A 12077-nucleotide genomic window follows, 5' to 3' on the forward strand; every position below is an offset into this window, starting at 1 on the left:
ATATATGACAAAAGTTGGGCATTTTTTATTTTCTCTAAAAAAAAACATTCTATGCGGGATCTGTATTCAATCGCTGTACGCCTCAAACATTAACAGTAACTGAAAAAAACTCGACTTTGATGACATTTCTACTTCGAAAGCATGCTGTGACTGACTCAAGATCTTGTGCGACGATATTTATTCAGAGCATACACGTTGACAGCGTGATCGGCGGTCAAAGCGGTTTATTCACTAGCTACGTAAATAATCTGGTAAGACACCTCTATGAACAACGCCTTTGGAACCACCGCCGGTTCCTACAGAAATCCTCAGTGTAAGGCTTTTTGGTCAGGCGTTAAGTTCCGTGAAAAAGGAGATGAAGAGTACCTTTCTAGATACGAGACGTAGAATTAACCTTAAATTCAACCCAAGAAGCAAATGTGCATCGTTCAAGCTATCTCTAAGGTAGAAGGCCAAGCGAGAGGATGTGCCCAACCTCTGTAAACGAGGCATCTCGTAGTGGAAGTCAATTTGTGTTCGCTCCACCTAACAGGGTTTACATCATGTGGTCAGACAATTTCTATCCAAGAGAATCAGCGGGTGTATCCAAGGGTGAGAGCTGTAGTAGCAGGCATGGAGATCTATTGTGAGCGACTTTTAAGTCACTACAAGCACTAGCACGTATAACATGGCGCCCGGCCCTCTTCCGAAAAGAAAATAATTAAATCGGAGATGGTCAATCGAAAAACGGCTATTAAGGGTCTCCAAACAGGTAGGTCTCACGCTAGGACCTTCCATATCCGCATAATTATGTTCAAGGAAGCGATGAGTAGTTCATGTCAATTAACCTTAGACTCCGTGATCGATCAGATCCGTGACGGCGGACATTGTATGAGATCGCCCGAGGCGAAGACTTCAACCAAGCTGAGGTGATCGATTACCTAAGTAACGCCTAAATATTCATAAATGTTACATCTGTGGGAGAACCAAAAGGCAGGGGTGGCTGTGACCCTCTGTCAGACCATCAAATGGGGTTTAGCGATTGTATCTCAAGGCCTCCAGGATTTATTTCGGTTAGGACGGATAAGTGCAGTTGCGAGCTGGAGCTCCTCGAGTATATATGAAAAAATGAATATTGAGACTATGTGTCGCGTTTTCCACGGCAACCCCCTGTGAGGATAGGCGACTGTAGGATGCCAGTACAAAAGCCAGGTTCTAATGTAAATAATGAGGGCTCACCGTTGGCTTGATTTGACGGTACCGCTGAATCAGCAATATGCATGTCGTGTAAAGCTCCACGGATTGTGGCTGCAGTAAGGAATTTTTCCATTCATGGATATAGTGGACAAGATCATCTTATCTTAGGTAATTCTCGACTCATTACCCCAGGCAGAAGCTCTTGTTGAGTTGGAGAGTATTCCCTCGATCAAACAATGATTTGCCTCAATAATTGGTGCTTATACTTTGTTCCCGTCCGTTGTTAAGACCAATAACAGATTATTGAGTTAAAGAAGACAAGAGCTATCCTCAAGGATCCTTTGGGCTCTTATTCTTTTCGAAGAAGGTAAATCAGTGCAAATCTACCCACTATATAATAAAAACCTCAAAGCAACGATAGACAATATGTTTACACCCATGGTCTGTTCGACGAGAGCGATAATGGCACGCCCGTCACCATTTTATAATAAAGTGACATTTCAAAAAAGCAAATCTCGAGATTTAAAAAAATAGCTTGCGTCAGCATCTTTCTACACCCATTTGGATTCTGATCACCATTTTTGTATCTACAATGAATTTTGGCCATTCATTGGTTTCCCATACTAAAGGCAGATGCTAACATGAACAAGTGAAGTGCGTCGTTGCGCTTGAATCTTGCCCGCCCAAGGAAGAATTTTTTAAATTCATGACAGGCAGCAACTGGTAAAAAAGTATGCAATTTAATTTCCAAGGTACATATGCTCAGCTCAACGCTAGGTGTGATTAGTACCGATCTTGCATCGTTACGGACAGCGATATCGTCGTCAAATCTTTCCAACGAGCGACAAGAATGTGTTCCTTTTTGCCAGCTATGCCATCGAAGCATGGCACGCCGGATCGAAAAAATGTGGGGGTTCCCGTCGCCAAGATCACGAATGCAGCAAGTCACAATGGGCGACGTTTCGCGTTAACGATATGATACCTACGGCGTGTGGATCAGACACAACACGTGCTGCATCATTAACTGTTTGTAAGCAAGAAACTTTGCACTTGGGTGCCACTTTGTCTAAGTTTTTGGTCAATTTCACCGCTACGCAATTCCTAGAACTTTGCAGCATCACTGCACGAAACCGCTTGGGACACAAATTGATGATGAAAATATTAATGCAGAATTCTGTAAGCGGCGCATGATACCCTCCGGGGGGTTATCTTGATGAAGAAAAGATGTGCCGCTCAAAGAGCTTATAATCTGGTCGTTTAACATGTATAGGTGGATGAGCAATCATGTTTGCGCGTGTATAACGAGTCGGTGTGTTAGACGTCACATTCGTCCCTATAGCTAGCCTATTAGATCGACTTGCCTGTGGCAATTCCAACAAATCAAATTCAGCACCTGCAGTAAGATTTTGGCAAACTTTGTCCAGTGATCTTTTGACATATCCATGGCGTCCCATTGGAGGGCGATGATCAGCAAAACGCGTCTATCGCTCGACGGAGGATATTTTCGATGCGCCTTCGCAGAGAGTTTGTTGTTGGGAGAGCGACATGCCCCTATTCGTTTTTGTTGCGTTTAGTATCGCCATCAACGAAGCAAGAAGATTTACGATAAGCTTTGCAAGTGATATGATTACTATCGTGCACAACAAGGTTTATGCACCTGAACGAACCGCTTCAATGAATGTACAGAGGGGGGATTCGTACGTTTCACCGAAGCGTGAAACGGAAATTTTCTCAGGTAGGTGACTAGGTACACTTTTTCTATCCAGTAAATATAGCCTTTCGCTAGCTACTGGTATCTTCATATTGCTCCGAACATCTTGGACTCACTTATAACATTGTGACCCCGCCCAGGACGCTAAATTCGATCAAGATATAAACCGGATTTTGCTACTAAGTTTTGCCGTGCTGATATCAGCAAGTCAAATTATCTTGAAATACCCCCCCAACACCGGAACAACACGGTTGATGGTGTCAATAAGGCATCGAAGCTAATCCAGTCCTTGTATAAAATGGGAATGAAGTTCGTCGATACGTGTATAGCGATTACGGACGCAATATGTGCTCCAGCACCGTGGTCTCTCCACACCAGTGCTCATACAGATTTGCTTATTCAGTATTCAGCCTGACCATTTGTCTGTGGATTTTCTGCGATGTTAAACTTAAATTTGGTGCCAAACACCGTGATCATATTCGACCAAAATTTAGCTGACAAGCAAGGAACGCGATCCGATACAATGATACCCGGCAAATTATATGAACGAAAAATACTTCGTGAGATTGAGTTGCTGTATAAGCACCAGAGACACATCACAGATGAAACGTGTTGTTCGAACGGCCCCCAAAATAAAAAAGCGCCGTTATTACCGGACGCGTCTTTGGATGGCTACGGCGGGCGTCCACCATTATAAACTACCGATATTTTGCTCAAATTTAATAGTTCGGCAAAGGGGACCGACGTATGAGGTAGTATATTTAGTCTTTGCGACAATTAAGTGATCTTTATGGTCCATGTTGTTCGCTCGTCTGCAAGCGCAAGAGATACACCGTGTCTCTCCAACATCATTACGCAATATTTTTTTAAAACGAGACCGGTAAAAGCTGCTAAACACGCTGGGGCAATTCCTTACATGCCTATGCATACGTGCCTCCCACTAAAACGAAGAACGATACGAGCGCGAGGAGGTCGCTCAGCAAATGCTTTTCAGCCTGATGCATGGTCACCGCTCAGGAGTATCACCTTCACTTATAGCGGCAATTGTTGGGAGAGCCAAATCACTCCGTCAGAGATGTAAATTGTATACTGGAAGCTGGCAAGAGAGAGCAAAACTATCGGACTCGATTCACTCTATGTGTGAAATAAAACGTTGTCCACCTTTTCAAACCAGCTACAGCGAAGCGGACGCCCGTCTCAAGAACCGATCAATGCTTGACTATGCAAAATACAAAGCGCGACTTGTACGTTGGGTTAATACCCGCAGCTCCTGCCTTTATCAGCCCAGCTCGTTTCTATGAAACAGCTACCACAGCTTCTGACCCAGTGTCTAGATTTTCAGCAAGTTTGGACACCACACGCTAGTATGAAAAGCGCTGCGACTTGTGATCCTTCTTCAACCCCACAGGCTCTGACATGGGAAACTGCGACGCCAAGTCGCTTCTTATCATAATCAGCTCTGGCACAGCAGACGCCAGATTGCAGCTGATTTTGACTGCCCCACCCGAGATACACTCCCAGAGTCACAGCATTCAACCATTCTTTCCCGTATCAACATCCATCCAATCGAAAGACCGCATTAAACGAGCGCTTTCCTATGCCTCATCCTGAGACCGCGAGTGTTTTATACTTCTGCTTCTCACGCCCTGCCTCACGCAATTAGCCCCACCATTAAATGTCAGTCCGGGCAATTCATTGTGTTGCACAGAAGCAGTCAGAGTCACGTACCCAATCCAAAAGCGCTTATGCTTCCTGACAGACTAGATTAAGGACGCGCCATGGCTTTACCAAAAGAAAAATGCGTGTATTAAATCATTTTCTTTTCGAGTTGATCCATGACTTGTAGGATCCTCAGCCACATTAGGTAAAATCCTGAATTCAGGTCAAGGACGAGAAAACGTTTCATTCTGTCAAAGGCCACGAACTCAACTTGTAGGCTCACGACAACATTTGGAATAGGTTTATGGCAAGACGCACCAACATTTTTTCTATTTAGGCGCCGTATAAGCCACCGCTCCCCGTCCAGCGCTCGTGACACAAAATATGTACTATGCATATAATGCAAACCAACTGTTTATTCAAAGAATTAAGGTCGAAGCGTCTGTGCGAGCAGCATATATTTGCTGACCTGTCAAAAAGATATTATCTTTCATCGCCCTCGGGGGAGAGTTTGACTTTCGCGCCGCATTAAGCTACATTGTTGACTAGTAATCGACCTCCTTTACGGGTAGAAACAAGCTCTAAATGCGTCCGATATGCTTGGTTTGGCTGTGCCAGCATACGCGGCATGTGCCGCTCCAAATTTTCCATGTTAATAACGCCTCTTTGCAAAGGGATACTGCACCCTATTGCCCAGTTTGGCGGTTTCCTTGCTTGTAAATCGCAAGCGCGAAGCAACATCACTTCAGTAAGAGCATGGCCATCTCAACTATCCCATTTCAGAGGAAATTTTCTGAACGTACTAGCCGTCAAAGAGCCAGACAAAAAACATCAGTGGCCTTACGGTCGGTGTTATCAGCTGTCCAACCGCCACCCCATTGGGGAGGCTCTTAAAGCGACTTATCAGCGCATTCTGACAGCTGCGCCACCAGGCGATCTATTACCGCATCTGGCCCTTTTTCCGCCAAATCCTGGCCCCATCGGGACCAGTAATGGACATTAGTTTCCGAGCGTCTCCAGCTGATAAGGGGAAAGGTACTCGTTTATTTTAGGTTGCATCCGCACAGATGATACAGTCTTTTCACGACTGGATCGTGGTTTCTACTACTGTTGCTAGCAAGTGCAAGGGGGTTGCGATTTAAAGATCCTGCACTAACAGTTGCGCAGAACTTGATGTGAGGCTCGTGACAACTGTATTGCAAATGCCCAATTGCACAAAAGTGTGAGTTGTACACAACTAGTACAGTACTAACTTTGTTATTCGAGTTTTGCATTTGGGAACGCACAGAGAAGAGGTTGGTACGTGATACTGAGAAATTTCATGTAACTAAGTAATCATTTGCTATTCTATTTCAAGAGCTATTCGTTTTAATAAGGCGGGGCTGCCGTAGCTAAGTGCTTGAGGAAGCGTACTTTAGGTCACCGACCTTTCGATCTTTACAATAACCAAGTATGAGTTAGAGGATCGCAATCCGCTTACTCCAAGAGTAATCATTGCCTTCCTTCGGCTAACTGACTCTTCGGTTTAAATTCAAAACTGATTTTTTTTTTTTTTTTATCCAAATTTTTAAAGTTTTGATTTTCCTATATATACTAAACACAACACAGTAAAATCCAATTAGCTACTGGCTACCTAACCCCGTACCGTATTCTTGTTTGGGTGTGGTCACACCATGCATATCTCGTGTGACACTCTCGTGTGACACACACCCCTGTTATCAGGGTTCATGTAACCCCGTTACAATTATTAAACTAGTAGAATATATAAAAGGCATATTATACTCAATATATGCCCTGGACAAATTTTCCACATTTTTTCCGGACTTGCTCGAACAAAATTGCAATAGCTGCCGCACTTTTGCGAAGTGAGTAAAAAACCGATGAACTTCGGCTTGACGGCTCATTTTATAAACTCCTTCAAAATGCTATCTAGACTTAGTATCTACCGTTTCGAATAGGGAAGGCGGCCATTTAAAAAACAAATGTAAATATTTGCAGTAAATTTCCATAGAAAGTTTGCGGTTGATTAAAACTGCATTGTTGGTCACCGGCTTGCTTTTTCTTCATTTGCGAAAACTATATGCACAATGCGTCTTCTCTCCATTCATGTGGCCGATTGTTGTTTTGATTCATACGGAAATAATTTCTTACAGGCTACAGCATTCCCAATCTGAATTATACAACAAATATTTACCTAGAGTACCACAGTCAAACATTAAACACAGACTACGCGCAATTGATCGCGTGAAGTTATTTGAGTGAGCTATGGGGCAATGTCCCCGCACAGATGCTATTGGTAAGCCAGTCTTCTCATCGATAACCTTCGCCAAAGTCATGTAATTTTTAAATTTCTGGCTCATTTAATTTTGATCGAGGCTACACAAAATATTGATGGGAGCTTCCTATTATCTATCGAATTTTTTTCTGCTTTTTGTAAGGATATAATTGATAGCAATCAACTTAGAATTACTTTAGTTTCTTTTTAAGCTGCAATCCACCTCCTTACATCTATTCGTGACTTGATACTTTGTAGAGCAAAAGGTAGCGTTCTTCAGCCTCCTTCAATACGCAAATGTAAGCAGTGAATTTTCCTTTTTCGGTCCATTTTCTCCTAGCAAGCTCTTTAATTAACAAGGTGGAGGTTGACTTTTTATGCTATTTATTCTCCTAAGTATAGCGCCCTTGGGTTTTGTACTGTGTGATACCGGTACCAAACTGTCCAATCGAAAGCTCTACACCATGATTGGCTGTGGAGGCTTTTACTCATAAACATCATTTTCATTCTCGCAACAAATGAAGCATTTAATTACTTTCTGTGTTCCTTAAATTGCATGTGAACTCAACTGGACTTCTGGCGTGATCTCTCTTTCACAGTAGAGATCCCAGGGTCAAGCATTTCGCCCCGATGCGGAGCGCGCATCTTCTCTTGTGTAATCGCGGTGAAGGAACGCTCATGCTCTGTACCTATGTGAGGGACAAGCGAAGCAAACAGTTGAAAAGTGAAGTCTTGGTTGTTGAGCATATGGACCGGTTGGTAACATTCGTTACCTCTCAGGAATACTTGCTCCAACTGATTGATGGCACCATATTCCCAATCTTTTATGCTAGTCTCTTCGACAATAATGCTGGAGACTAACCATGGTGCAGACATATCAATTGCCAGTTTACTTTAGTCAATATGCGCTACACTTTAAAAATGACACTTACCTGAAAGCGTAAATGGTGGTATTCGCCTCTTGAGCATAAATTCAATAGCGTTAAGCTTAAGATGGTCAACGACGAGAAGTATATTGTATTTCACAACGATTCCACCGCTTGGCAGATACACAACATTAATGCCAAGAAATAATAAATCAAAGCATCTTTTACGTTTTGCTTCCACATTTTACACTTTGGGTAATCTGACACATTGCCACAAAGAACTCACTGACAGCGCTGGCAAAGAATTTTGGTGGCTAATTTATTCTAAGCTGCACACGAACAAGCGTTCCTATTGAAAACGGTGTATTTGTTACCGCGTCTAAATTGACGACAGCCCAAAAATTTCTTCACAAGAGAAAGTAAAACACTCAAGAGTAATGCTTAGTTACGTGAAGCCAACATTCAGACGAGAGTTAATATTTAAAATTCCCGCCTCGCTTTCCTACAGGTAAACTGTCAATTAGTTGGAAGCCTCGCGGCGGTAGCCGTCCTGACCGGTGCGGAGAAATTCTGGGTTGAAATCGCCAGATGGACCGACACCCTTATCTTTGTCAAAACGACCGCGGCCAAAGCCACCAGTGGGGGGGGCCTGCGGGCGTGTGGGACGAGCAGCCTGCTTCTTTAGTGTAGCTGGCACAATCTCAGCAGGAAGGTGTAGGTAACAGCGCAGGTACTCGATACCCTCATTCGTGAGGTACCAGTAAAACCACTGCCAGTTAAACGTCTCCTTGACATAGCCACGAGATTTTAACGACTGCATGAGCTTGATAACCTGGAGGTTTGGTACGTCCACAGCCTGGTGCTTAGGCAATGAAAAATCTTTCTTTGCCACCATAACGCCCTCCTTGAAGAGGTACGAGTACACAGCGATGCGATTTGCTTTCGGGACCAACATGATGACAGATGGATGTCTAGAAAGCTTGCCGGCGAGTGCGGATCTTCACGGGAAATAAGTGGCGAGGTTAGATGTGAAACCAGAATGGAGCCTCAGCCAACCAATGCCATCGTTTATTGCTTCTACCGGTAGTACCGGTACCGTTAGCTTGATTATTCATTAAAAGCAAATTGCAGCACAAAAGGCAACATCAACAGCGGTGCTCGCGTCACCGAGCCTGATGACAGATAATACAGGGAGATACTCGGTACTAATAGATCTTACAGCTGGTACTGTTGGCGGCATTGCAGGCGTTGTTGTGGGACAACCATTCGACACCGTGAGTATACAAAAATTTTGCCCTATTACTAAAATCAAGGCTGATTGCTATGTGGCGAGGTCGTGTAGGTCAAAGTGCGACTGCAGACGTATAGTAAGTTCTATATTGGTGCTCTCGACTGCGCCAGACAGACCGTACGCTGCATTAAATCTTGCCAACGAGTTTGTAGTAATTGGATAAGGCCTTACGGATTGCAATTTCTGTAGCTGAAGCATGAAGGGGTTTCGGGCTTTTTTAAAGGTATGACGTCACCCGTGGTCGGCAGTGCGGCGACAAATGCCGTTATGTTTGCAGTGTATGAACGCATGCTGAAGATGATCGATGACAATCCGGAAAATGCGACGCTTAAATCCGTTTTTTATGCCGGAGCTGTCGGAGGATTCTGGCAGACAGTTCCACTGGCACCTGCAGAGCTCATCAAGTGCAGGCTTCAGGTGCAAGATGGACGCAGAAGCAATCAGTACCGAGGACCAATGGACTGTATTCGTCACATTTATAAGGCCAGGGGTACGCCTGGTCTATTCCTCGGCTTCACGTGCACGTTGTGGCGCGAGGTTCCGTCATTCGCCGTGTACTTCTGGATTTACGAATACACTAAGCGCATGATGTTTAATGAAGGCATTAACTCGACGACGTCGATGCTGACAGCGGGTGGCGTTGCTGGTGTGGCTTCGTGGGTGGTTTCCTATCCTTTTGATGGTGCGTGATATTGTTGGGTGTCAATTAATCGAAAGAGTGTAGAGTTAATTTATCGTGTGCTTGGTGTAATATAGTGATCAAATCTGCGATCCAGACGCTACCAGTCCACCATAAATCGGGCGAGCACAAAATTGCGTATCAGGCTCGTCAATTGTATCGCCTTGGTGGATGGCGAATATTTTTTAGTGGCCTGGGTACTGCTTGTGTACGAGCATTTCCCTGCAATGCCGTGACTTTTTACGGCTATGAGAAATCCTCTGAGCTCTTGAAGAATGTGATACGAGACTAATCTTTTGCCACTAAAAAAAGTGGTACGAATAAAATTTATCGCAAAAAAAACTATGTGGTTTACATGATAAACTCCCGCTATCTTCGCCTCAGTCGCTAACTGGGAGTCTTTTGGTATGATTGCTCCTCGTAAACTCTTTCGTCAAAGTCTTAACACCATGGTGCTTCGTCGTCGCTTTGCATCCAAGGGCAACCGTGAGCACATTCTGGATTGGATGACAGGGCCTCGCAAAATGCTGAATGTGGCTTCGACCGACTTTGACACGATATCAGTGGGCTTCGCCAACGAGGATTCCAGTTCTGGCGTGCTACACTTGAAGCTTAACCGTCCCAAAGTTGTAAATGCTATGAATATGCAGATGTGGGTGGAGCTAGCCAAAGCTTTCGAGCTAGTGGAGGAAGATGTCACTGTCAAGGCCGTCATTGTATCTGGGGAAGGTCGTGGTTTTACGAGCGGTATGGATCTAGATGTCTTTGCACAGATGCAGAATGTCGCTATGGAGGAGTCGTGCGAGGGGCGAAAACGGGAAAAGCTCATGCGTGTTATTGACCGCTTCCAAAAAGTCATTTCAGCTGCTGAAAATTGTCGGGTTCCAGTTATTGCTGCTGTGCACGGGCCTTGCATTGGCGCAGGCGTTGACTTTATCACCGCGTGTGACCTGTGCTACTCTGACATGAGCGCAGTGTTCGCCGTAAAAGAAGTGGATCTGGCCATCATCGCTGATGTGGGTACGTTGCAACGTCTACCTAAATTAGTAGGCGAGCGACACGCAAAGGAATTGGCCTTCACTGGTCGCGATTTTGGTGGACTTGAGGCAGAAAAGCTTGGCCTTGTGCTTAAGACTTTGCCTGATAAAAATAATCTGATGAAATTTGTGGGGGATTTGGCAAATGCCATTGCCCAAAAGAGTCCACTCACAATTCGTGGAATAAAGCAGACAATTCACTTTCAAAGGGACCACTCGACAAAGGATTCTTTAGAGCAAATCCGCTATCACAATGCTGCCGTTCTGTATAGTGACGACTTAATGCTGGCTGTGAATGCGGTCATGAGCAAGACAAAGCCAAAGTTTCGCAATGATTGACCTAGGGAACGATATTGCGTACTGCTTTCACACTAGCCTTATTTTCAGCCAATCGCAAATTGTGAAGGTACTTCAACTGTAAACTCGGTTTGGTCTTGAGTCTTGTACCGCGCGACACAACTTATAAGTTATGACAACCTTCGTTGTTGAACAGGCAAATATTACTAGTATTTGTCGATTGAGCGGCGAATAATTTCTGTAGTGTTCTTCGATATTTTGCGGTATCTACTTGGTTTAAAGAAAAACGACCGTCCAATTTTTTTTATCGGCGTACGTACATTATAATATGGTGGCGAACAATTCTACGAAGCATATATAATGAAAGACTGATACTGATGATGACGATAAGACACCGTAAAAAAGAAGTTTGTGGAATATGTGGACTGTTAGCGCAGTGGATTTAGTATTGGACGCAATGTGAGATAGAATTGCAATTTGAAAGAAAATGAGGATGTACTATTTTATTACACTTGTAAATACTGTTGAGTACCGATGTATCGGGATTCTATGAACCATAAAAAGTACGAGGAGACAAAGTGTAATTTCACTTTGACCTGGTGTTGAACCCTCTACTACCAAGAAATATTACATTTATTAACATTTTCAATTATCTATTTTTTAGATACGATAATAATACCTGGTGGTCATTTTGGTTGTACACTGTTAGATCATACGGCCCAAAGTTAGAAGGTGGTTCTGTTACAAGGCATTAATTGCGCTACATTGTCTAGGTGGAGCATGGTTTATTGCAGGTGGTATATCAGAGTCTAGCTCGTCACGACAACGCAGACATCTTCGGATCAGTTCAATCTAAGTCAACTATAGGGACCCTTACCACTATAGTACTCAAGTCCTTACCAGCTTTAGCAATAGATTTTATCTGAATAGCAAGGCTGTATCGATCTGTCGGGAAGTAGCGCGTGCTTTTTACACAATAAATGTGAATAAGGCCAATCTTAAACAATGTACGTCAATCTCAATCTCAGCTTGTTTTCGCGATGGTAAAATGGAAAGTGAGCTACAACATCGTACGCTACTTAGTTG

The 12077-nt window shown here is 43.8% G+C and overlaps 5 protein-coding genes across 5 annotated transcripts; 2 read left to right on the forward strand and 3 right to left on the reverse strand.

Annotated features, from left to right (window-relative positions):
- Nucleotides 1–224: 224 nt before the first annotated feature.
- PHALS_05100 (uncharacterized protein) lies at nt 225–492 on the reverse strand (the record flags this gene model as incomplete). Its single annotated transcript, XM_024718766.1, has 2 exons — nt 225–296; nt 367–492. The coding sequence occupies 2 exons, from the start codon at nt 490–492 to the stop codon at nt 225–227; spliced, it is 198 nt and encodes a 65-aa protein (XP_024584133.1).
- Nucleotides 493–7385: 6893 nt separating this feature from the next.
- On the reverse strand, nt 7386–7790 carry PHALS_05101 (uncharacterized protein; the record flags this gene model as incomplete). Its single annotated transcript, XM_024718768.1, has 3 exons — nt 7386–7510; nt 7595–7678; nt 7754–7790. 3 exons carry the CDS (start codon nt 7788–7790, stop codon nt 7386–7388), a joined length of 246 nt encoding a protein of 81 aa, XP_024584134.1.
- A 417-nt stretch (nt 7791–8207) lies between these two features.
- Nucleotides 8208–8642, reverse strand: PHALS_05102 (40s ribosomal protein s10; the record flags this gene model as incomplete). The annotated part of the gene is made up of 1 exon (XM_024718769.1): nt 8208–8642. One exon carries the CDS (start codon nt 8640–8642, stop codon nt 8208–8210), a length of 435 nt encoding a protein of 144 aa, XP_024584135.1.
- A 220-nt stretch (nt 8643–8862) lies between these two features.
- PHALS_05103 (mitochondrial carrier family) lies at nt 8863–9949 on the forward strand (the record flags this gene model as incomplete). Its single annotated transcript, XM_024718770.1, has 4 exons — nt 8863–8961; nt 9030–9095; nt 9168–9660; nt 9735–9949. The coding sequence occupies 4 exons, from the start codon at nt 8863–8865 to the stop codon at nt 9947–9949; spliced, it is 873 nt and encodes a 290-aa protein (XP_024584136.1).
- A 157-nt stretch (nt 9950–10106) lies between these two features.
- PHALS_05104 (enoyl-hydratase) lies at nt 10107–11033 on the forward strand (the record flags this gene model as incomplete). Its single annotated transcript, XM_024718771.1, has 1 exon — nt 10107–11033. One exon carries the CDS (start codon nt 10107–10109, stop codon nt 11031–11033), a length of 927 nt encoding a protein of 308 aa, XP_024584137.1.
- Nucleotides 11034–12077: the final 1044 nt, after the last annotated feature.

This window comes from Plasmopara halstedii (genome assembly GCF_900000015.1).
Source record: "Plasmopara halstedii genome assembly, contig: Scaffold_2881, whole genome shotgun sequence".
In the NCBI taxonomy this organism is placed as follows: domain Eukaryota; phylum Oomycota; class Peronosporomycetes; order Peronosporales; family Peronosporaceae; genus Plasmopara; species Plasmopara halstedii.